The sequence below is a fragment of the Hyperolius riggenbachi genome, chromosome 3 (genome assembly GCF_040937935.1).
Source record: "Hyperolius riggenbachi isolate aHypRig1 chromosome 3, aHypRig1.pri, whole genome shotgun sequence".
In the NCBI taxonomy this organism is placed as follows: domain Eukaryota; kingdom Metazoa; phylum Chordata; class Amphibia; order Anura; family Hyperoliidae; genus Hyperolius; species Hyperolius riggenbachi.
In genome coordinates this window covers 350,165,592-350,191,822 of record NC_090648.1, presented here as the reverse complement: position 1 = coordinate 350,191,822, position 26,231 = coordinate 350,165,592, and the positions used below count along the sequence as shown (strand labels likewise).

General features: G+C 42.8%; 1 protein-coding gene across 5 annotated transcripts in view; it reads left to right on the top strand.

Annotated features, from left to right (window-relative positions):
* UIMC1 (ubiquitin interaction motif containing 1) overlaps positions 1-26,231 on the top strand; it is a 209,430-nt gene that overhangs the window by 68,157 nt on the left and 115,042 nt on the right. For all 5 annotated transcript variants that reach the window (XM_068277053.1, XM_068277054.1, XM_068277058.1 and 2 more), the window contains exon 6: positions 24,515-24,579. In XM_068277053.1, the coding sequence (XP_068133154.1) occupies positions 24,515-24,579 (65 nt within the window). The remainder of the gene's footprint in view (positions 1-24,514; positions 24,580-26,231) is intronic.

Sequence of the window (26,231 nt, the reverse complement as noted above, 5' to 3'; positions counted from 1 at the left end):
ACCGCACCGGATCCGGACCTAATCCGTACGGTTCCTATCCGGATCAGGTCCGGATCCGGTCCGTTTGCATCCGTTTTCCGTGCGGTATGAACACGGTTGCGATCCGGTTTCTTAAAGAGATAACCTGTAACTACCTGGGGTCTGGGAGGTCAGCAGAAGCTCTGGGGTCATTGTTAGAGACAGGTGGACGTGTGGAGACCATCCGTGGATACAGAGACTGCAGTTGGGACCATGGATCCAGTCATTTTTTACTCGTATCTGGGAATTCTCTCCTTCCTGTTGTTCACCTACTACTATGTGGGGAGAAGGCCTCACCTCCTCGTTATCAGACATATCATCAGACATGTTGCTGCCAAAGAGCTCCAGCATGAAATCCCTGCTGCTCCACTCTGTGAACGCTGGGCCCATGTGGTCCCCATCTAAAATGGCCACTAGAAAAAGCATAGGAAGTGGGGTAGAACGTCCGTTTTTTATAGCCAGTGTGTTGTGCGCTCTCCGGTTCTCATTGGTTTGTATTGGCCAGATGCAACAGTCCGGCTCCGCTCCGGATACGTCTGCCGGAGGAGCCGGACCAAAAAATAGCGCATGTTGGATCTTATGCCGGATCCGGTCCGGCTCCGGTCCGGACGAAACGGACGCATGTGAACGGACGCAAAGACTTTCATTGCTATGCCGTGCGTCCGTTCCGCATGCGGTCCGGCTCCGGCACGGCGATTCCGGACGGCGACCGCTAATGTGAACCGGGCCTAAGTCAGTGGCACTGCAGATATTTTAAACTGTTTTGTGGTGAGCATGCACGGAAGCATATTTTTTTCGGTTCACTTCCTTGCAGTTTGTATTTCCGCCACAGGAAATGAGCGCTAGAGCTTCACTTATAGTTTGGCTTGCTGCCAAAAATTACATTACCGCCGGTATATTCAAAGCCTGTTTTTAGCATTGCGGTGCCATCATCCGATCGCATCACCACTAAAACGCAGGCTGCTAATGAGAAACCAGCCTAAAGTGTTACTCCACTTCAATTAAAAATCACTACAGTGCTCTGCAAGAACTTTTGTAATTTAATGTTTGCAAGCTAGACATTCTTACATTCTTTGTGGAGTTTAAACTGCCAAGAAACTTCCTATCTTGCTTTTAGAGTAATTGGCTGCATAGAGTAGGAGCTTGTTACTTTTTTCTACACTAGTCCATTGACTATTGGCAGCAAACCTGGACACCAAAAACGGATTATGTTGAAGTTGCGCCCTAGGCAAGATAGCAGCTTTTGCCCACCACTGATGGTCACCTAGTGCTTTTTCAGTAAGATTTGGTGAGGGTCCATGTACCTGGACTCTGGGTCTTAAAGCAGTAGTATCAGCCATACTATTCCAGGGAAAAAAACATATAAGTAGATAAATACTTGATCTACTTACATAACACATGTATTACACTGTCCATGTTTTGATTTCAGTGAATGTTGTATAGTAAATTACGAGAATTCTGTTCCTGGTGGGGGCCATGTCTTTTGCCCACAGTTAAGGCTAACTTGTGATGTAATTTCTGCCCTTTACTTTTTTTCTCGTCTCCTCCAATCGCTGAGTCGCCTCAGCCTTGCTTGTAAATTAGGGATTAGGTTTCAGATAAGAAGCTGGCAGGGAAATAAAGGGAAGAGGAGGAATAGATTATAGATAAAAAGAACCCCCAGCATGCAATTCTTTGGCACGACTACTAAAGGGCCAGTGTTCCTTAAGTATGTGATAACTCCAAATCATAACAGCAGAAAAAGTTTTGAATGCAGGATTAGCATCTTTATCACTTAATACACTCAGACCACTTGCTGTTGAAATTTGATTTTTATGGTGACGATACCGCTTTAAGCAACTGCCTAGGTTTGATCCGGCTCTGGACACGGACATTTCAGTCTTTTATGTTTTGTATTCATGTGCCTAAAGGTCCATACGTACCTTAGATTAAACTTGTCCAAGGCGCTAAAGATCGCCTTGGGCAATAATTTAGTGTGTAAGGTGCTCTGATACATTGGCAAGTGATACATAGCCTGACTCTATTATTCTCTTCTGTGCTCCACCCCCTCTGTTCTGCGCCACACATTGTCCACCACTCTCCACAGGAACAGGATATGTCTCTAGCTTGCTGGCTAGGGACCTATCTATACAGCCTCAGTCATGAGCTGTCACCCGCTGCTGTGTACGCGGATTTGTTTGCTTACATATAAGCAAGGCCTGTCATGAATCTGTGTACAGTGCTAACCTGAGAACATTTCCTTTTTTCAGAAATTGTGGAGTTTCAGCTTACATTTTTACTCATAATTTTAGGGGTTCACTTACGATTCTTAAAGGAAACCAGAGCTGATAACATATAACCATTTTATACATACCTGGGGCTTCCTTTAGCCCCATAAGCTCGGATCGCTCCCATGCCGCCGTCCCAGTCTTCTCCCTCTTTTGTACTGGGTCCTGTAACTTCAGCCAGTCGCGGCCAGTATGCGCAAAAGGAGTACACCCTCTACGTATCTCTCCGGCGGCTGCTAGAGAGATACTTAAAGAGCTCACTTCTCTTGCATCAGACTGACTGCGACTGGCTGATGTCATGGGACCTGGTACCAAAGAGGGTGAACGGTGGTGTTCAAGCGATCCGTGCGTATGGGGCTGGAGGAAGCCCCAGGTATGTGTAAAACTGTTGTTATCAGCTCTGGTACACTTTAAGCTTTCTGACCAAGGATACCCACTTTGGGAACCCCTGCATTAAACTGCCCAATGCATCACACAGTTCTTGGGTACAATGAAATGCCATCCATGTCTTTTTTTATTCTTTGCCAGGATACAAGAAGTTTGTTGCATCCTGGATGAAACTTATGAGGCACCTGACATGATAGTGGCCACATCCTGTCATTGCATCTTGCCAAGCAATACCATAAGGCCTTGTTCACATTACAAATCGCAAGAGCTGAGCAATATGGTTAGTGATTTTAAAAGTGCTTTTCCCTGCGATTTGAGCTTAGAAAAGCGCTTTTCTAAGCGCTTTTGTGGAGCTACGATTTTTTTAACTTCTTGACGTCAGTCAGGAAGTGAACTCTTTGACCCGGAAATTTAATAAATACAATGTATTTATTTATAAAAGCGCTCGGGAAATCGCTATTCAAAGTGCTTTTTCAAGTGCTTCGTGATTTCCCTATACTTTCTATTGAACACAAATGCTCAGTACAGGAGCCACTTTTGCAATTCAATTGAAAGCGGAGCGCTTAAGTATGAAAAAATTACTCCACGTGATAAACGAACGTTTGCGCGCAAACGTTCATTTATCACTGCAACGCAATTTAAAAATGCAGAAAAGTCACAAAACGTACAAAAAATTGGGAAACCATTTGGTCAAATGCGATGTCATGGAAATACAATAGATGTGCAACAACTCCAAAATCGCAATCCCATAAATTCTAATGCTGAATGACCCCTTAGTGAAAGCAAGATGACATGCCAGACAATTGCTTGAATGGCTTACAGATTTTCTGGATATTCAGGACTGGTGCGTATAAAGGTGGCCACAAACGGTCCAGTTTCTAGAAAATTAATTCTGATCTGATTGCTTGTAAATAATCTCTGTTGATGGGCACAATCGTTTATGAACAATTATAAAAATGTCTGATTGGATTTTTGCCAAAACAAAATGTGGATTTTCTTGACGGTTGTGATATATAGGAAGCAAAGATTGGTTCGTTGATGGTATAGTGAAGTATGTATTACGATATTTATACTTCTGATCAGAATTATCTAATTGCTCAAACGATTTTTCACTTGGAATTGTATCGTTAGCGGCCACCCCATGTTCATGTAGGGGTTTATTTTTATTCATATTATTATTACTTTTGTTTAGGAATGTATGTCTTGCATTGTATTTATTTTACTGTTGGTAACCTGGGTACTTTGTGGAAGGCTAGAAGGAATTTTTTTAAGTGCTTAGTTGTGATTGAACAGTAGGTGGCAGCATTGCAACACTGCAAAAATGTCTCCTAGACTAGCTCCTGGTGTTTAGATGTGAGAATGCCACAGAATTGTAAACGAAAACCCACTTTTCGACATTTTGAAAGATGTGTATATTTATAAATCATAAATAATTATACTTGTGCTTTAAAATACCATAAATGTGTGTGTTATCAGTTTTGTTTTGTTGATTGTTTATTATCTCCACAGTAAAGCAACAACATGCAATGCACACTTACTCAAGACTCCAGCAAGCTAAATTGTGGCTTTGAGCTACTGCTCTTTGCATATCTTTCTTGGTCTTTGCACAGGTTTATCAAATAAGCACATGCATGTGCTGTAACAAAGGATCTGTTAAGTAAATATTTAGATCTTTGTTGAGTTTGGCAAAACCACATAAGCAAACTTTTGCATTTCATGTGTTATTATTAATGTATGGTTAGCTCATCATTATCAACGGTGGCTTAGTGTGCCTGGCTGCCAGTTCAGAACTGAACAAGATCCTAACGGTTTCAGTTCTGGTTTAGGCTGGTTTCACAGTGGGATGGTACAGGCGCACGTTAGAGCAGCTTGTAACGCACCCCCACCGCACAGCAATGATAAATCAATGGGCTGTTCACAGTGCCCACGTTGCGTTACACAGTAACGCTTCACGTCAAGATCAACGTACTGCATGCAGTACTTTATACGCGGCTAAGCCGCGTTAGACTGTTTGCACATGCTTAGTACGGGTGTTTTTTATTTTTATTTTAGGGGCGGAGAGGAGGTGGGGAGAGGCCGCTACGTAGCCAGGCACATGGCTACTTTATATTCACTGCACTTGCAGTGTTTACTCTTTGGAGTGGCCGCTTTTTAATTTATGTACATAAATAGTGGCAAGCAGTGTTGCTCCCAAATTTTCGCCAAAGGCATTTTCACATCGAAAATGCCATTTTCGTTTTTGAGATTTTTATGTGGAATATGTTGGCGCTATATAAATAAAAAATAACAATAATATGTACATTCGCTAACATTTTTGCCTAATGGCTGCTGACTATCGTGGTTAATAGCAAAGCCCCCTTATGGCTCTTTCACACCAGAGCCCTTTTTCAGCGTTTTAACGCAAAGTCTATACTTTGCGTTAACTAAGGTAAAAGGAAAGACCATAGACTTTCATTTTACCTTTCACACCCGACGCTGCGTTTCGATGCGTTGTGGTACGACGCACCCGGGAGCATTCTATGGTTGGGAATCGGCGTTTTCCCATTGGGTTAATTAATTACTACCTCCGCTACTCAGCGTCGCACTACAGATTCCCGACGACACGCCGCAGCCTATTCAACGCGTGCAGGAACCGGCTCCTGCACGCCTTGTTTAATGTGAACAGCTAGAATCGCTGAATTTGCAGTTTATATTAAGGTGAACAGTGGGTATTAGAAGAAAGAGATTTTTCAAAAAGACCTTATAGTTTTGGGGAAAATCGAATTTAAAATTATGAAAGGAAAAAAGTATACATTTAAAGAGACACTGAAGCAAAAAAAAAAATTGATATAATGAATTGGTTGTGTAATACGGATAATTACTAGAATTTTAGTAGCAAAGAAAATATTCTAATGTTCTTATTTTCAGTTATATAGTGTTTTTTTTTTTTTTTTTAATAACATTGCATCATTTTCTAATATTTGCAGTTTAGACACTACTCAGCATTCTAAATGGGTTCAAAAGTTCACTAGCCTGCTCTGTAAAGTCTTCCCTGCAGAGGAAAAAAAGATATTGTCTTTTAAAGCTTATTATCTCAAGTGTCTGTCAGAATTCTCTGCGACTTTGAAAGTCGTTGAGTTCAAAGGCTAATTTGCATAGATAACTGGAGTTTTCCTTTACTGGAAACATTAGACTTGTGTGTCTGCTGCTAATGTTTTTTTTCTTAGCTGTACTATGCATACAAATCATATCATATATTTTTTTTTTTTGCTTCAGTGTCTCTTTAAATGCAGTAAATAACAGATTATGTATCAGCGTTGGTAGTGTAAATTTACATATATCAAAAGAAAGCGCAATTAATTTTATGATGGGGTTTCCAGGGGGTCCTTACTAGTGATGTCATGAACTTGAAATTTTTGGTTCACGAACGCAAATTTGCCGCAAGTGTTAGCGAACTGCCATAGACTTTAATTAGCAAGCAAATTCTAAAACCTAGAGGGACTTTTTCTGGCCACAAAAGTGATGGAAAAGTTGTTTTGTTTAAAGTAGCCTAACACCTGGACCGTTGCATGCCGGAGGGGGATCCATGGCAAAAGACCCACGAAAAATTACATAGTTGACCCAAAGCCGCGCTTTAATCTCTAAAGGGCAGAAATTACATTACATTCCCAAATTTGTGGAATTAAGTGTTTTTAAAACGTCCAGCGTTGCCAGGGTTCTTTATACAGCCATATTGTGACTATAGCGTTCCTTGGCCAAAGCTTTTACTTCCATGGAGTTTCCAGGCGGTCCGTACGCAGTTATTACTAAAGCTCTTTGTGTGTGTTTGCGGTACGGTAAATGTGACGTTTCGTCTGTCAGTTTGCACCGGGCCTAATCCTTACACTACCTAATCGACGTGTACACACGTTGGACATTTTAAAGCACTTTATTCCACAAATTTAGGAATGTAATGTGATTTCTGCTCATTAGAGATTAAAACATGACTCTGGGTCAACTATGTTATTTTTGGTGGGACTTTTGCCATGGATCTGGCATGCCACAGTCCAGGTGTTAGGCTCCTTGAAACAACTTTTCCATCCCTTTTGTGGCCAGAACAGAGGCGTATCTAGGCAATATAGCGCCCATGGCAAACATTGAGATTGCGCCCCCCCCCAAGTAGTCACATGCCTCCAGATAATCAAGTAGTCACTGCCTCCAATTACATTTTTAATTAGTAGTTTTTATTAAGAAGTTACACACCTCCAGATGCAATAATTCAGTAACCAGGTGCCTCACAATAAGCATTACAGTCAGGGGCATCAAGATCAAATAATTAGGTAGCCAAGTGCGGCAAAAGTTAGATTGTAAGCTCCTCTTGCACAGCCAGCCCGATCCCCTCCTCCCCACACAAGGTATACCTGCACCCCTGTAACAGAATTAGCAAATGCATTGCAGAGAACAAATGATTCCGATGATAAATCACAGCTAAATGATATCCCTGTGATGGTAAATTAGATGAGACAACAGAGTCTAACAGCATCTAATTCTGGATATCCTGCTACTGTAACATCATCACTTCACTAATGCCAAACATTGCTTCATACAAGAGTCCCAGAAATCAGCCTCCTGTGATGTAAAGAAAACCAGCCTATATTGAGCAGAATAATAAAACGTGATTCTGTAATATTATACATTGTTATTATACCACCAAAAGTGTGGATGGAATCACATAAGCAAATTACAATGATAGCAAGAGGCCCTGTAGTGACATGTAACAGAGTGCAGTAAAGAGGCCCTGTAGTGACATATAGCAGAATGCAGTAAAGAGGCCCTGTAGTGACATATAGCAGAATGCTGTAAAGAGGCCCTATAGTGACATGTAGCAGAGTGCAGTAAAGAGACCCTGTGGTGACAAATAGCAGAATGCAGTAAAGAGGCCCTGTGGTGACATATAGCAGAGTGCAGTAAAAAAGGCCCTGTAGTGACATATAGCAGAATGCAGTAAATAGGCCCTGTAGTGACATATAGCAGAATGCAGTAAAGAGGCCCTGTAGTGACATATAGCAGAATGCAGTAAAGAGGCCCTGTAGTGACATATAGCAGAATGCAGTAAAGAGGCCCTGTAGTGACATGTAGCAGAGTGCAGTAAAGAGGCCCTGTAGTGACATATAGCAGAATGCAGTAAAGAGGCCCTGTAGTGACATATAGCAGAGTGCAGTAAAGAGACCCTGTAGTGACATGTAGCAGAGTGCAGTAAAGAGGCCCTGTAGTGACATATAGCAGAATGTAGTAAAGATGCCCTGTAGTGACATATAGCAGAAAGCAGTAAAAAGGGCCCTATAGTGACATATAGCAGAATGCAGTAAAGAGGCCCTGTAGTGACATATAGGAGAATGCAGTAAAGAGGCCCTGTAGTGACATGTAGCAGAGTGCAGTAAAGAGGCCCTGTAGTGACATATAGCAGAAAGCAGTAAAAAGGGCCCTGTAGTGACATATAGCAGAAAGCAGTAAAAAGGGCCCTGTAGTGACATATAGCAGAATGCAGTAAAGAGGCCCTGTAGTGACATGTAGCAGAATGCAGTAAATAGGCCCTGTAGTGACATATAGGAGAATGCAGTAAAGAGGCCCTGTAGTGACATGTAGCAGAGTGCAGTAAAGAGGCCCTGTAGTGACATATAGCAAAAAGCAGTAAAAAGGGCCCTGTAGTGACATATAGGAGAATGCAGTAAAGAGGCCCTGTAGTGACATGTAGCAGAGTGCAGTAAAGAGGCCCTGTAGTGACATATAGCAGAAAGCAGTAAAAAGGGCCCTGTAGTGACATATAGCAGAAAGCAGTAAAAAGGGCCCTGTAGTGACATATAGCAGAATGCAGTAAAGAGGTCCTGTGGTGACATATAGCAGAATGCAGTAAAGAGGCCCTGTAGTGACATATAGTAGAATGCAGTAAAGAGGCCCTGTAGTGACATATAGTAGAATGCAGTAAAGAGGTCCTGTAGTGACATATAGTAGAATGCAGTAAAGATGTCCTGTGGTGACATATAGCAGAGTGCAGTAAAGAGGTCCTGTGGTGACATATAGCAGAATGCAGTAAAGAGGTCCTGTGGTGACATATAGCAGAATGCAGTAAAGAGGTCCTGTGGTGACATATAGCAGAATGCAGTAAAGAGGTCCTGTAGTGACATATAGCAGAATGCAGTAAAGAGGTCCTGTGGTGACATATAGCAGAATGCAGTAAAGAGGCACTGTAGTGACATATAGCAGAATGCAGTAAAGAGGCCCTGTAGTGACATGTAGCACAATGCAGTAAAGAGGTCCTGTGGTGACATATAGCAGAATGCAGTAAAGAGGCCCTGTATTGACATATAGCAGAATGCAGTAAAGAGGCCTTGTGGTGACATATAGCAGAAAGAAGTAAAGAGGCCCTGAGACTTGCAAAAGGAGGAGGGATGAAGTGCTCACCTCTACCACATTCCCGGCTCTCTGTTCCTGGACCGGAGTTAGATTTTCGCCACCTCCGCATCTTGTGCCTCCCTCCCATGGTAGATGCCTCCGGTCTTCCGCGCCCCCGCCCGCCGGCTCTCTGTCCCTGCTGTCAGTCAGACTTTAGTTTAGTAGCAAGAGGCGAGACAGAGAGGGCGCACACTTCCCGCCCGGTGCGCTTCAAATGCAGGAAGTAGTTGATGACGTCACTTCCGCATGTGACGCGACGGGTGTATGGAGTGCGCCCTCTCTGTCTCGCCTCTTGCCGCTAAACTAAAGTCTGAAAGCAGGGACAGAGAGCCGGCGGGTGGGGGCGCGGGAGACCGGAGGGATCTAGCATGGATGGGAGGGAGGGCTGGGAAGCACAAGATGCGAAAGTGGCGAATAGCATATCCCCCATGGAAAGGAACGAGGGGGGGGGGGGGGCGCGGGGGACCGGAGGCATAGTGATAGTGGAAAGAGCGGCAAGGATGCGTAGGTGGCAGGCAGCATGGGGGCAGGCATGGCGCCCATGGTGTGCTGGCGCCCATGGCACTAGCCATGCCTGCACCCCTCTAGATCCGCCACTGGGCCAGAAACAGTCCCTCGAGGTTATAGAATTCGCCTGCCCATTGAAGTCTATTGCAGCTCGCACGGTTTGCTAGTTCATGAACATTTGCAGCAAATTTGTGTTCGCGAACCAAAAATTTCAAGTTCACAACATCACTAATGCGGACCCCCTGGAAACCCCAATATGAAATTCACTGTTCCTTCTTTTGATGTAAGTAAATTTACACTACAGTTACGTTGCTACATTATCTGTTATTTACCGCATTTAAATGCATACTTTTTTTCCTATCGTAACTTTAATTGATTTTCTCTAAATCTATAAGGTATTTTTGAAAACTTTTTTTTCCCTCTTGCTCCCACTGTGCTCCCTAACATCCTGCAAATTGGGTGATTCTAGCTGGTAAGGGAGCTGTGCTATTAACCGCAAAAGTCGGCAGCTATTAGGTGAAAAAAAGATTAAATATTCTAGCAAATTTTCGCTTGTCGAAGCGAAATTTTTACCTATTAAAAAAAAGTACGAGAAGAATATTAGCATTTTCGCTAGTCACTGGTGGCAAGTCTCTCGATACTCCCAAGATCCTACGCAAGGCCACTGCTGCTGGCCAGGACTATCTTAATATCCATAGCCGCACTGTTGCTCCTGTATGCGTGCAACAGTACTGCACATGTGTGAGTACAGGCCAAGTTGTGGACCAGTGGCTTCATGCTACTGGGCATGCACAGACTGTACTCACGCATGTGCAGTATGGTCACACTGGTTCATGCCCACAAGAGCATATTGGACAAGCCCTTTTCAAAATTCTTTGAGAAACTAGAATGGTGGGCCATAGGATGACTATCCAGAGGCTTCCCTCTACTGAGGTAAGTATCTAAATGTAATATCAAATGTTTAAATGAGCACTATGGTGGGAATTTTAACATCCTACAACCCCACAGTCATTCATGTGATATCCGCAGAATTAAATACTTTGTGACAGATAAATGCACAGAAATTCTACTTTTCCATATCAAACCACGTCATCTGTTAGCTAAGCTGATAAAAGAGACTGGGGTCCCCTGCTTCAATTAGTTTCATCCACCTGACTTGATTTCTGACAGCCAGCAGTTGTATTGGTAAGTAATATCTGTTAGAAGTATTGTAAGGTGGAAGAGGTTGTGTAAAGATGGGGATCCTTGAGCCTGGCTGGTGAGGAGCTGTCAAATATTAAAAAATTGCATTTTCTGAAGATTTTGTTACACGGTATGTTAAAGCAAACCTCTGTCTCAAATGTGCTTAATAAGTTAAATGAATGTAGAGATTTTGGGTAATGGTACTTAGGAATTGGCTCTGTTGGGCAGAAGAAGTCTATTCCCTTCATTTGCCTCCCCCAGTATATGTGTGAGGGACTGTTGCTTACCCCGAAATGTATGTCCTAATTCTGAATGCTAGTTTGCTAGGGGAAAAGCATAAATACTATCCACACAAGGTCATGGCTTACAGGTTTTTCTCTAGAGCCCAATCTACATGATAAGATTCTATTTATGATTCGATTTTGATTCTTTTTACGGTTCGATTAAATCCGACTTGTCCGATCACTACAAGAGCTGATAAGGCAAATTGAGGACAATGGGAGCAGATCACTGAGAGTAGAAGAGACTTTCACAATTTACAACGAAAGCATTTGCTCACAACTGTGTTAACTGTGAGGATGTTCCACAAAAATTTCTTGAAGGATTACATTGCTAAAATTATATAATGAACTTGATGGACATATGTTGTTGCTGATGCACAAAAGTGCAGTAATATTGCAGTGCAGGATGTACTGCGAATTATATTTGCATGACCCAAGTAGCAAGAGCGCTGCTTCGATAACACTAGTTAGTAACGCACGTTACCAAAGCAACACTAACACTGCTTAAGTACCGTGGGTCATGCTAGTAGCGTAACTCACAGTACTCTCTTCCAGTAGTAATATTGCCATGCGCTGTCTACCTTAATGACTATAAGGACAATGAAAATTCAACATTTTCCTATAGTGGACCTTTAGGCTGGTTTCACAGTGGGACGTTACAGGCGCACGTTAGAGCAGCCTGTAACGCAGCCCACCGCACAGTAATGAAAAATCAATGGGGCTGTTCACAGTGCCCACGTTGCGTTACATTGTAACGCTGCGTCACAAGACAACGTACTGCATGCAGTACTTTAGACGCGGCTGAGCCGCGTTAGACTGCTTGCACATGCTCAGTAATCTTGTGGAGGAGCGGAGAGCGGCCAGGCACATGGCTAATTAATATGCACTGCACGTTGTGACGTGCAGTGTTTACTTCCTGTGCGGTGATTGGCCGGCGGGACCACGTGATGCCGCATGCGCACAAGAGTGCGCATCACGGAATCACGGACGCCAGAGTGAGCTGCACAACGCGGCTCACTCTGACGTCCAGATCCAGCACCACCAGGCGTTCCGTTAGGGGAACGTTATGCGACCTTAACGCCCCCTCTAACGCAACGTCCTGGTGTGAAATTAGCCTTAAAGGACAACTGTAACGAGAGGGAAATGGAGGCTGCCATATTTATTTCCTTCTAAGAATGGCTATCCTGCTGATCCTCTGCCCCTAATACTTTAACCATAGATTCTGAACCAAGCATGCAGATCAGGTGTTTCTGACATTATTGTCAGATCTGACAAGATTAGCTGCATGCTTGTTTCTGGTGTTACTCAGACACTACTGTAGCCGAATAGATCAGCAGGGCTGCCAAGCTACTGGTATTGCATAAAAGGAAATATGGCAGCCTCCATATTCTTCTCACTTCAGTTGTCCTTTAAGCAAAGAGGTTTTGCACAGTCCTTTAGGCTGGGTTTACACTGATAACTGATACGCTTTAAGGCCTAGGGCCTACTGGAGATCACTCCTCCGCTTGCAATCACGCAAATGCTTTGTGCAGCGTTTTGTATGGTCATTTACAGCATTTTTAGAAGCGATTTCATTTTAGTGGTAGCAAATTGAAAAGTGATTGTAATTAACGAGTTTCCATTTTTTTATGGTTCGGGTGGTAAAATCACTGGAAAATTACTTTTATACAGCAAATACAAAGAAATTTGCCGCAATCTTATAGTTTACATTGAAGCACAATCGCTCCAAAATGCTGCAGGACCCGCAATTGGGATTTGGCCTAATCACAATTGCTGCAGTAGGTTCACTTGCATACACTTTCATTGGCATAATGTATTTTGGGATCGTCAGTTATTCCAAAACACAGCTGAAAGCGCTCTAGTGGGCGACTGCTTTTTAAATGACAGATGCTTGAACTGCATGCAAATGCGATCAAATGCTCAGCAGCTATTTTGCAGTTGGTTTTAGATGCTGAAAAGCAGTAACTGCACTGCAACACTTTTATCTATGTGAATCAGCCTTTCACAATGGTCCACTTTTAGGGCTGGCGCACACCGAGCGGGTTTTTTGACGTTTTTGCAGCTGCTTGCGGCTGCAGATACGCTTGGTCAATGTATCTCAATAGGGTGGTTCACACCAGAGCGGGAGGCGTTTTGCTGAAACGCATACTCCTAAGGTGAGGCATTTTTTGGATTGCGGAGGCGTTTCTGCCTCCAATGTAAAGTATAGGAAAAACGCAAACTGCTCTGAAAAACGGCAGTTCATAGCGGTTTTGCAGGCGTTTTTGTTACAGAAGCTGTTCAGTAACAGCTTTACTTTAACAATATATGAAATCTACTACACCAAAAACTCTTCCCAAAACCGCAAAATGCTAGGTGAAACGCTACAGAAAAATAAGAAAAAGCGTTTCAAAATCTGCTAGCATTTTGCGGATCTGCTAACGGGTTTTGGTGTGCACCAGGCTGTGCACACCAGGAGTGCTGTCTAGGTTGGAAGGAAATTATGGCTGCATCTGTGTGATAGTTTAACAGGCAAGAGGACGTTTAGAGAACGAATGGCTCACCCTAGTTTCATTCAGTAGTATACAGTGTGTTCATACAGTTCCTGAACAGCATGCCATAGTTTCTGTGAAATGCTCGTTTGCCCAGGTCTAAGTTTGCTGGCCATTGTTTATTTCTGCATCCTGAGCTACTGTTCCTGTAGAGCGAGCATGGGTAGTATTGATGTTCTGTCTTATTGTCTAAAGCAGAGAAAATATGCTCTTATTCTCCCAGTAATAGCCTTTGTGAAATACAGCTCTCTGTACAGCCCAGTCTTTTCATGTTACGCTGTAAGGAGAGGGGTTTCTAGTTGGCTTAGGATTTATAGGGCTCACAAATGTTGATCGAATACTATGTGACTTGAAGACTTCCAGGTTTTGCAGGATAAAGAACTCTGATGTTTTTTCTGATTATAGACTTTGGGATCTGTGGATGCTGTTTAAGGGTTCTTTTACACTACATGCAATTCCAATGCGCTTTAAAAAAAAAAAAAAAAAGTCCTGCATGCTGCATTTTTCTTCTTGTGTTTCTTCTCCAGTGAAAATCGGAATCGCAAATCGGGATTTGCAATGTAAGGCCTCGCACACTGCAAATCACGATTCCGATTTACGATTCCAATTTTCCCTGGATGCTATCAACACAAGAAGAAAAAAACGCAGCATGTTGGATTGGTTAAAAAGCGGAATCGATTAAAAATCTGGTCAAAATCGGAAACGCATGTAGTGTGCAAGAAGCCTTAAAGAAGCCAGGCCTCCTGCATACTACATGCGATTCGGTTTTTTTGTTTGTTTGTTTTTTAACCACTTGAAGACTGCAGTGCTAAACCCCCCTAAAGACCAGGCCATTTTTTACAATTCAGACCACTGCAGTTATAACTGTTTATTGCTCGGTTAAACAACTTACCACCCAAACAAATTTTACCTCCTTTTCTTGTCACTAATACAGCTTTATTTTGGTGCTATTTGATTGCTGCTGCGATTTGTACTTTTTATTATATTCATCAAAAAAGACATGAATTTTGTAAAAAAAATGATTTTTTTAACTTTCTGTGCTGACATTTTTCAAATAAAGTAAAATTTCTGTATACATGCAGCACGAAAAATGTGGACAAACATGTTTTTGATAAAAAAAAAACCCATTCAGCCTATATTTATTGGTTTGGGTAAAAGTTATAGCATTTACAAACTATGGTGCAAAAAGTGAATTTTCCCATTTTCCAGCATCTTTGATTTTTCTGACCCCCTGTCATGTTTCATGAGGGGCTAGAATTCCAGGATAGTATAAATACCCCCCAAATGACCCCATTTTGGAAAGAAGACATCCCAAAGTATTCACTAAGAGGCATGGGGAGTTCATAGAAGATTTTATTTTTTGTCACAAGTTAGCGGAAAATGACACTTTGTGACCAAAAAAATAATAATAAAAAGTTTCCATTTCTGTTAACTTGTGACAAAAAAAAATGAAATCTGCCACAGACTCACCATGCCCCTCTCTGAATACTTTGGGATGTCTACTTTCCAAAATGGTGTCATTTGTGGGGTGTGTTTACTGTCCTGGCATTTTGGGGGTGCTAAATTGTAAGCACCCCTGTAAAGCCTAAAGGTGCTCATAGGACTTTGGGCCCCTTAGCGCACCCAGGCTGCAAAAAAGTGTCACACGTGGTATCGCCGTACTCAGGAGAAATAGTATAATGTGTTTTGGGGTGTATTTTTACACATACCCATGCTGGGTGGGAGAAATATCCCTGTAAATCAGATTTTTTAGATTTTTTTTACACACAACTGTCTATTTACAAAGATATTTCTCCCACCCAGCATAGGTATGTGTAAAAATACACCCCAAAACACATTATACTACTTCTCCCGAGTACAGCGATACCACATGTGTGACACTTTTTTGCACCCTAACTGCGCTAAGGGGCCCAAAGTCCAATGAGTACCTTTAGGATTTCACAGGTAATTTTGAGACATTTGGTTTCAAGACTACTCCTCACGGTTTAGGACCCCTAAAATGCCAGGGCAGTATAGGAACACCACAAATAAACCCATTATAGAAAGAAGACACCCCAAGGTATTCCGTTAGGAGTATGGTGAGTTCATAGAAGATTTTACTTTTTGTTACAAGTTAGCGGAAAATGACACTTTGTGAAAAAAACAATAAAAATCAATTTCCGCTAACTTGTGACAAAAAAAAAAAAGCTTCTATGAACTCACCATACTCCTAACGGAATACCTTGGGGTGTCTTCTTTCTACAATGGGGTCATTTGTGGTGTTCCTATACTGCCCTGGCATTTTAGGCGCCCTAAACCGTGAAGAGTAGTCTTTAAACCTAATTTCTCAAAATGACCTGTGAAATCCTAAAGGTACTCATTGGAATTTGGGCCCCTTAGCGCAGTTAGGGTGCAAAAAAGTGCCACACATGTGGTATCGCTGTACTCGGGAGAAGTAGTATAATGTGTTTTGGGGTGTATTTTTACATATACCCATGCTGGGTGGGAGAAATATCTCTGTAAATAGACAGTTGTGTGTAAAAAAAAATCTAAAAAATCTGATTTACAGAGATATTTCTCCCACCCAGCATGGGTATATGTAAAAATACACCGCAAAACACATTATACTACTTCTCCTGAGTATGGCGATACCACATGTGTGGCACTTTTTTGCAGCCTAACTGCGCTAAGGGGCCCAAAGTCCAATGAGTACCTTTATGATTTCACAGGTCATTTTGAGAAATTTTGTTTCATGACTACTCCTCACGGTTTAGGGCCCCTAAAATGCCAGGACAGTATAGGAACCCCACAAATGACCACATTTTAGAAAGAAGACACCCCAAGGTATTCAGTTAGGAGTATGGTGAGTTCATAGAAGATTTTATTTTTTGTCACTAGTTAGAGGGAAATGACACTTTGTGAAAAAAATAATAAAATTCAATTTCCGCTAACTTGTGACAAAAAAATAAAATCTTCTATGAACTCACCATACTCCTAACTGAATACCTTGGGGTGTCTTCTGTCTAAAATGGGGTAATTTGTGGGGTTCCTATACTGTCCTGGCATTTTAGGGGTCCTAAACCGTGAGGAGTAGTCTTGAAACCAAATGTCGCAAAATGACCTGTGAAATCCCAAAGGTACTCATTGGACTTTGGGCCCCTTAGCGCAGTTAGGGTGCAAAAAAGTGCCACGCATGTGGTATCCCCATACTCAGGAGAAGTAGTATAATGTGTTTTGCGGTGTATTTTTACACATACCCATGATGGGTGGGAGAAATATCTCTGTAAATGGACAATTGTGTGTAAAAAAAATGGAAAAAGTTGTCATTTACAGAGATATTTCTCCCACCCAGCATGGGTATGTGTGAAAAGACACCCCAAAACACATTATACTACTACTCCTGAGTACGGGGATACCACATGTGTGACACCTTCTTGCAGCCTAGCTGTGCAAAGGGGCCCACAGTCTAATGAGTACCTTTAGGATTTCACAGGTCAATTTTACTCATTTGTTTTCCAGACTACACCTCACGGTTTTGGGCCCCTAAAATGCCAGGGAAGTATAGGAACCCCACAAGTGATCCCATTTTAGAAAGTAGACACCCCAAGGTATTCCATGAGGGGTATGATGAGTTCATAGAATATTTTATTTTTTGACACAAGTTAGTGGAAATGGATTTTTTAGGTTTTTTTTCTCACAAAGTGTCATTTTCCACTAACTTGTGACAAAAAAATAAAATCTTCTATGAACTCACCATGACCCTCATGGAATACCTTGGGGTGTCTTCTTTCCAAAATGGGGTCACTTGTGGGGTTCCTATACTGCCTTGGCATTTTAGGGGCCCTAAACTGTGAGGAGTAGTCTGGAAACCAAATAATTAAAATTGACCTGTGAAATTCTAAAGGTACTCATTGGACTTTGGGTCCCTTTGCACAGCTAGGCTGCAAAAAAGTGTCACACGTGTGGTATCGCTGTACTCAGGAATAGTAGTATAATGTGTTTTGGGGTGTATTTCACACATAACCAATCCTGTGTGTGAGAAATATCTCTGTAAATGACAATTTTTTCCATGTTTTTACATTAAATTGTCATTTACAGAGATATTTCTCCCACCCAGCATGGGTATGTGTGGAAAGACACCCCAAAACACATTATACTACTACTCATGAGAATGGCAATACCACATATGTGACACTTTTTTGCAGGCTAGCTGCGCAAACTTGCCCAAAGTCCAATGAGCACCTTTAGGCTTTACAGGGGTGCTCACAATTTAGGCCCCCACCAAACAATTCCAGGTCAGTAAAACCCCCCAGAAATGACCCCATTTTGGAAAGAAGAGACCCCAAGGTATTCCACGAGGGGCATAGTGAGTTCATATAAAATTTTATTTTTTGGCACAAGTTAGCGGAAAATGACACTTTGTGGGGAAAAAATAAAAAAATCCATTGCTGCTAACTTATGACAAAAAATAAAATCTTCTATGAACTCACCATGCCCCTCAGCGAATACCTTGGGGTGTCTTCTTTCCAAAATGGGGTCACTTGTGGGGGTCTGTCCTGGCATTTTAGCATCTCCACAATCATTACATGTATGGCCAGTATTAGGAGTTTCTGCTATACTCCTTATATTGGGCATACGGGTGATGCACTTTTTTCTCCATAAAAGGAAAAATGAACGGCAAAGATTCTCACATTCGCATTGATCAATGTGGATGAAAAAATATCTGCCGAAATATGTGAAAAAAAGAGGGGGGCATGGCATTTGCCAGGACGTAGGAGCACCGCCCACAAAATTTTCCAAACCCACTTTGCTCCTATGCCCTGGCAAACCAGATTAATCCATTCACATCGATCGATGTGGATGAAAAAACCTTTGCCAGTTTTGATACAAAGTGCTTGCCAAAGCATAGGAGCTCCAACACCACCCCTCAGCTCATATGCCTTGGCAAACGTATCTTACTGCGGAGGAGAAATCTCGTCCTGCAGCGCTGCATGCACCGACTTGTGTGTAATCTGACAGACGCGCAATGCTTCTGTAAGGATGCACCATCAGTGCTGCAGCTGGTTGGTCGATCAGTCGTTCGCTCGGTCCACCTGGAAGGGTAAAGGATGGAAAAAGAGAGAGAAAAAAACATACAAAAAAAACCACGCAAGCAGCAATGCAAGAAATTCATTAACATTAACATTAACTTTCGTAAACTTTATTAAACCTTTTTAACCAAACAATAACATTTGGAACTTTTGCTTACCTGTTTTTTTTTTTTGTTTTTTTTTTAACTTACCTTCCGAGGACAAACTTCTCCTTCCCATTGGGACAGTGTGCAAAGCGCAAATCGCAGAGATGTAGCAAAGTACACTATGCACTTTGTCCCAAGTGAAAGGAGAGGTTTCTGGCAGCCCTGTGTATTTGGGTCTCTCAAAAGCAGATGTCTTGTTTCACACACAGGAGTCGCGCAGTAGCGTAGGTATGCACTAGCTTTAAGTCGAACACTTCCGGCGTAAGGGGGGACCGCAAAGTGGGACTTTCGCTAGGCAATATGCTGCAACACATCGCTCCAGTGTGAAAGAGCCTTGAGAGACTACTACCGTGTCTCACGTTCCCTACTCCAATAGCGAATGTGTTCGTGGAACTTTTCAAAACACTCCCCTATGCATAGGGCAGGCTGGTCAGGACAGTAGGGACAATAAAAAGTGGTGTCACGCCTCATTCCATCCCTCTTACAGACACGACAATGTTTTCTTGGGGTGCGTTGACCTGGGGTACTCGGAAAGACATAAGCATAGTGTCTTTCATGTAGCCGGCTAACTACATTAGGGGGATTGGCCACGGCCCCTCCTGGATACAGGAGTTCCGTAATGATCTCTTCCTGAAATTTAAGGAAGGATCCTGTTCTCCCAGCCTTACTGTAGAGAACAAAGCTGTTGTACATTGCCAATTGAATCAAGTAAATAGCCACTTTCTTATACCAGGGGCTGGTCCTTCGGGAAACTAAATAGGGAGCCAACATCTGGTCATTGAAGTCCACCCCTCCCATGTTTAAATTATAGTCGTGGACGGCGAGGGGTTTCTCAACAACCTCAGTTGCTCGCTGAATTTGGACTGTCGTGTCTCCGTGAATGGTCGACAGAAGGTAAACGTCCCTCTTGTCCTTCCATTTCACTGCAAGAAGGTCGTCATTACACAAGGCAGCCCTCTCCCCCCGTGCAAGTCGGGTAGCAGTGAGATATTGGGGGAAGCCCCGGCGACTAGGCCGCACGGTGCCACAGCAGGGAATTCCGAGTATCTTCAAATGCTGATAGAGGGCCACACTTGTGTAGTAGTTGTCCACATAGAGATGGTACCCCTTGTGGAATAAGGGTGACACCAAGTCCCACACAATCTTGCCACTGCACCCCAGGTAGTCAGGGCATCCGACCGGCTCCAATTTTGTGTCTTTTCCCTCATAGACCCTAAAGCGATATGTATAGCCTGTGGCCCTTTCACAGAGCTTATACAGCTTGACCCCATACCGGGCGCGCTTGGTTGGGATGTACTGCTTAATGCCAAGGCGCCCGGTAAAATGTACGAGGGACTCGTCTATACAGATGTTCTGTTCAGGGGTGTAAGCATCTGCAAATTTGGATGACAGGTGGTCTATGAGGGGCCGAAATTTGTGGAGCCGGTCATAGTCAGCGTGGCCTCTTTCATGACAGGTTGTATCATCATTAAAGTGCAGGAAGCGCAGGATGTCCTCAAAACGTGACCTGGACATGGCAGCAGAGTATATGGGCATGTGATGTATTGGGTGCGTAGACCAATAGGACCGCAATACATTTTTTTTAGTTAGACCCATGTTAAGGAGAAGGCCCAAAAAGATTTTAAATTCGAAAACTGTGACCTGTTTCCACCGAAAAGGCTGGGCATGGGAGCTGTTCGGATTGGCGGTGATAAATTGTGTGGCCTTACGGTTGGTCTCTGCCACGACTAAGTCATAGAGATCCTTGGTGAAGATCAGATGAAAAGCGTCTAAGGCCGATCCTAGATGATCTGTCTCCACCTGGACTCCAGACTGGGCGGTGAAAGGGGGCACTACGGGTGCGGCGGAATTAGGGAACTTCCAATGAGGGTTTGCCAGCACCTCTGGGAGCCTAGGGGTACTACGGGCCCGTGTTTCTGGTGGCTGCGACTGGGGTCTTACTGCACGTACCACCGAACCAGTTTCAACTGCCATGCTGGTGCTCGCCACTTCACCAGGGTCTACGTCAGTACTGGTTTCAAGTCCAGGATGTGATGCGCTGTTGGTGCATGCCTCACCATCAAAATCTGGATCAGCGCTAGCACCACTCTGCTGCCCTTGAGGTTGATCCTGCGCAACCTGCGGTCCACTGACATGGGGTCGGGTACGCCTGGCGCTAGCAGGGACCACAACCTCGTCATCAGAACTATCGGTCAGAGAGTCGCTGTCCTCTACAGGTTCATATTCTGAGCCGGATTCATCGGATGAGAAGTCCCAATCACTCTCACCCGACTCGGCCATAATACTGTAGGCCTCTTGCAGGGAATACATCTTTTTTGCCATTTTGGGCTGCTAAATTTAGGAGGTATTCCTCTGAGACCACCCAGGAAAAAAAATGCACCTGTCTAGCAAATGGGAGTATTTAAGTAATCAGCTGCGATCGCTCAGTTTTGATTAAAAAAAAAAAAAAATCAAAACTGATCTTTATAGCGTCGCAACTATTGTGGTGGTTTTTTGCAGTGATCAGAAAACAAAAATTTCTTTCACTTGGTGGGGCGGGCTGAACGCAAGTGCGGCAGAACGATCAGGCCTGATCGGGCAAACACTGCGTTTTTAGTGGAGCCTACTCTAAGGTGACCCTAACGTACTTATATAGATCTGACTGCGATCAGTACTGATCACTTACAGATACAATATAGTACCAATGCTGATTAGCGACAGTGATGACGCTAATCAGCGACTTATTAGTGACTGCGGTGTAGTGGGCTGGGCGCTAACTACCTAACAAAGCCTAGCTAACTCACTGGCCAAAAAACAGTGCACAGGCAATAGATCACTCATAGGTCACTCAGATCTCACTCAGACCTCGATCAGAGCTGTGACAGGCGACCAGATATCAATCACAGTGCCGCTGTCAGATGCCAACCAATGTAAACAGCAATTGAAATCACAGGGCAATCAGATGATCAAAAACCAATCACTAATCAATCAGATGTCAAAAATCAATCAGTGCACAGACAATAGATGTCACTCAGACCTCGATCAAAGCTGTGACAGGCGACCAGATAACAATCACAGTGCCGCTGTCAGATGCCAACCAACGAAAACAGCAATTGAAATCACAGGCAATCACAGATGATCAAAAACCAATCACCAATCAATCAATCAGATGTCAAAAATCAATCAGTGCACAGACAATAGATGTCACTCAGACCTCGATCAGAGCTGTGACAGGCGACCAGATATCAATCACAGTGCAGCTGTCAGATGCCAACCAATGTAAACTCACAGGGCAATCACAGATGATCATAAAACCAATTACAATGCAATCAATACATCAATCAATCAATCTGATGTTAAAAATCAGTGCACAGGCAATAGATGTCACTCACATGTCACTCAGCCCTCGATCAGAGCTGTGACAGGCGACCAGATGACACTCAGACCTCAGTCAGACGCCTTGGCAGGGCAGTGAGGGGGGCTGTGGGGGTGATCAGCGCCGATCGCGGGGGGGATCGAGCAGGGAAACGGGCGGGTCTCAGTGAGCAGGGCTGCCGTCCTCTCTCCTGGTGGTCCGGGAACGCTGTGACCACCAGGAGAGGAGGAGGCAGCCAGTATAATACACGTTGTTTACATAACAACGTGTATTATACGCATAGGATTGGGCTGTTTGAATGATCGCAGCCCGCCGGTGCTGCTAATTGGCCGGCGGGCTGATGACACAGGGGGCCGCACGGGATGCCGGGCGATGTGCGCGCGATCGCCCGCATTGTGCATAGAAAGGACCTTCCGCCAATCGGCGTTAGGCGGTCCTGGGGCTGCCGCCGCGGCCACGCCTACTGGCGTGACGCGGGCGGCAGGTGGTTAATATACAATCGGATTTTCAATTCGGATAAAAAAAAAAAAAATTATCAGCATGCAGTACTTTTTTAATAAAAAATCTGATCGTATCGAAGATCGGAATTGCATGTAGTTTGCAAGAGGCAATAAGGTTATTAATTCTTCTTTAAGCTATGAAGCATACAAGCAAACCCATGCTAATAACGTCAGATAGTTTGTGACCACAGGTTTTAGAGTTCTTCTGTATAGAGTTGCAGATAAAGTTGTGAAAATGAATATGTAATTTTGTGATTTTTTTTTTTTCCTCTTAACAGTGTATATGTCTTATTTTTTGTGTGTGGAATTTTTTTTATCATGCATATTTTTGGGCATAAATGCAATAGGCTGCACAAAGGCACCGCAGCAGGCACAAAACACTATGCACAGGTGGGAATGGCACCATTGAAGTATATGTGGCATGCATTTTAAGAACATGTTAAAAGAAAAAGTACAAACGCATATAGGGTTGAAGAGCCCTAAACTGTATAACCCACTTCTCTGGGGAGGGATGACTCAATGAAATCTGCAGTGTTTTAGTTGTAGGATGATTTTTCAGGAATATCTGTTGTGTTTTTTCTATCCCCTATCGTATCTCCTATTGCTTTCACTTCTTTCCCTTCTTTGCCAAAGATACCTAAAAACTGTTGGTTTAGTCTGCAGACCAGTAGATTTTTTCAGCAGGCTTGAAGGATATGGTTCGGAGTTCACCTTCTCTGTACCAAAATAATCATCCAGTCATTTCTGAGAGTGGCATGGGAACAAATTCTGTCCACAGGCCAGTAGCAGTGCTATGAGGTATGCTGAAATCTGCACTACTGGACATGTGAATAGGCTCTAAGAGAAATTGTTTTCCAGTGCTATATGTTCATATACGTGCTGAAATTTTACTGCAGTAAATATATTTCTATGCGTTGGGCATTTTTTTTGATGCAGTTTTCAATGAGAGTTGTTTTGTAGCATTAACTTACATTTTTACAAAGCAATATAAGCAGCAATAATTATACTTTTGTTTAATCGCCAATACAATAAGTGGCTTGCCAGTGCTCAAGCCAAATTAGTGTGAAAAACCGCAAATGCAGGCAGGAATTAGTATGCTACCTCAAACACACACATAGCGACCAGTCCGCTCTTAACCTAGCATTCTTAACACTTGTAGTAGCCAGTATTCTCTTTAACTTAACACCCCTCAACCCCACCCTGCACACAATCACCAATCAGATCTTTAGCCACCAAAAGTCACCACCTGCTCGTAGTTTACTAGTTTACTAATACACCCCTCCCAACATTGTTACCAGTCATCACTTACCCCTCCACCCCCTGTGTTGAGGCCAGTCATAAACCATAAACCAGTGTTTAATCTGTGCTGACTGGTTAGAGGGTAGCAGTCTTCATTTAACCTAGATTAATTTAGATTTAATCATCATTACTGCTCCCTTTTTCAAATGTGTGTACAGGTATGCATTGACACTTGCCAATTGCTCGTTAGCAGTCGGACATGCTGGGAAACCACAGGTGATTGCTATTATTACATACCGCCAAAGGCTCCAGAAGTTTGCTCCCGCTCATCCCGTCCCCCCCTTGTATACAGAACATGCTGCTTTGCAGATACCCAAAACAGCTTTTTCGTATGAAAATTATCATTTCAGACTCCCATTATTGTAAGTTTCCACAATATCCACAGAGTCAAAAAAACACTATTCAAAATTCATCCTTTTGAAACAGAAAATAAAGAAATGTTATTCCTATTTAATTCTCAGTCAATTAGCAATATGCGGAATTCTCCTTTAACACTTTATAAGTGCTGTGATGTTTCTTTTTAGCTTGCCTTGGATCTAAGTTGATTTATTTTTTCCTCAGGGGCTGTTTGCAAACAGGTTGCCAGAGGAATGTGAAGGAGCAGTTCCAGTGGTGGTTGAAGAGAGGTGAGATTGCACACATTCCATTTCCCATCCTCGTGTCCTGGGCAGTGTTGTGTATGTTTGTAGATAGACCTGTACAAGCTGATGACAAGGCAGCTGCAGTTTTTCTATGGGAAAACCCCATCCTGTCTCCTTTAGCAGGCTGTTTTTACACGCTGCATCCAGCAAACAGCTGGAGCAGGGCCAAACTCCTTGTCTCTAGAGTCCTCTTCCTAGCAGCACAATCATTTTTCATGTTTTAGGTGCATTTCTTGTTACATAAACATGATCCGAGAGCAAGCAATATTCTTGTCACAAGGGAGACAACTTGTGTGGAGAGTAGTTAGAGCTCTTAATGTAATTGTCGGAATATTAGTGTAAGCACAGCTATAGTGTAACTTTTATTGGGGTTTTAAGTGTTGCAGGTGAATTGCTGAATGTAGAAGAACACCAAATTGCTCAAGCGTGTCTGCGTCTTATGATGTGCGTGCTTGAAATTTATAGCAAATGGTACTATTTATCTTCTGACTAGCATCCATAAGGAAAATGTGTGATATGTGCGCAGTTAAGCTAAAACAATACATTAAAGGAGAACTCCAGACAAAACATTATCTTCACAGTTAAAATACATGTTTGTCAGCTGCTCGGCTTGCCAAAAAATTGCAACACTTTCCCACCAGTCTTGTGGATCACTCAGTTCTGACACATGGTACCTCAAATTAATCTTTGTAGTATTGGGTGTATCTGCTTGTTGAAAGTGCATGGGATGTGCTCTACTTTCCAGCAGAACTCACAATAAATGATAGATCCTCCAACCTGACTTACATCAGCAGGTAAGCAATACTCGGCTTCTGCTCTTCCCACCAGAACAGCACAGAAAGGCTTAGAAAAAATGCACTCATGTTTTTCATGCACTTGTGGTTTAATGGAAACTAGATGGTGTCATTTCTGAAGAAACCACAGGATGTTGGCTATGAAACGCAAGAGGTGTTGTGGCACGTCACCCCTGGTGCATAGAGAGTACACAAAGTCGGTGAAACCTGGTTTAAAACTGTGAAAATTGAAGCAGAACAAAATGCACCATTAACCGGTTCAGCGCCGCGGTCCGAAAATCTCATGCATTCGAGCAACGTTCACCTCCCATTCATTCGCCTATAACTTTATTGCTACTTATCACAATGAATTGATCTATAGCTCGTTTTTTCCGCCACCAATTAGGCTTTCTGTGGGTGATACATTTTGCTAAGAGCCACTTTACTGTAAATGCATTTTAACAGGAAGAATAAGAAAAAAACGGAAGAAATTCATTATTTCTCAGTTTTTGGCCATTATAGTTTGAAATTAATATACGCTACCGTAATTAAAACGCATGTATTTTATTTGCCCATCTGTCCCGCTTATTATACCATTTAAACGATGTCCCTATCACAATTTATGGTGCCGATATTTCATTTAGAAATAAAGGTGCATTTTTTCAATTTGCGTCCATCCCTATTTATAAGCTTATAATTTTAAATAATATAATAACATATTCTCTTGACATGCATATTTAAAAAGTTCAGACCCTTGGGTAACTATTTATGTTGTTTTTTTTTTTTTTTTAATTGTTGTTTTTTTTTTTTTTAAATAAAAAAAGTGTATGTGGGTAATTTTTGGTGTGGGAGGGAAACTGCTAA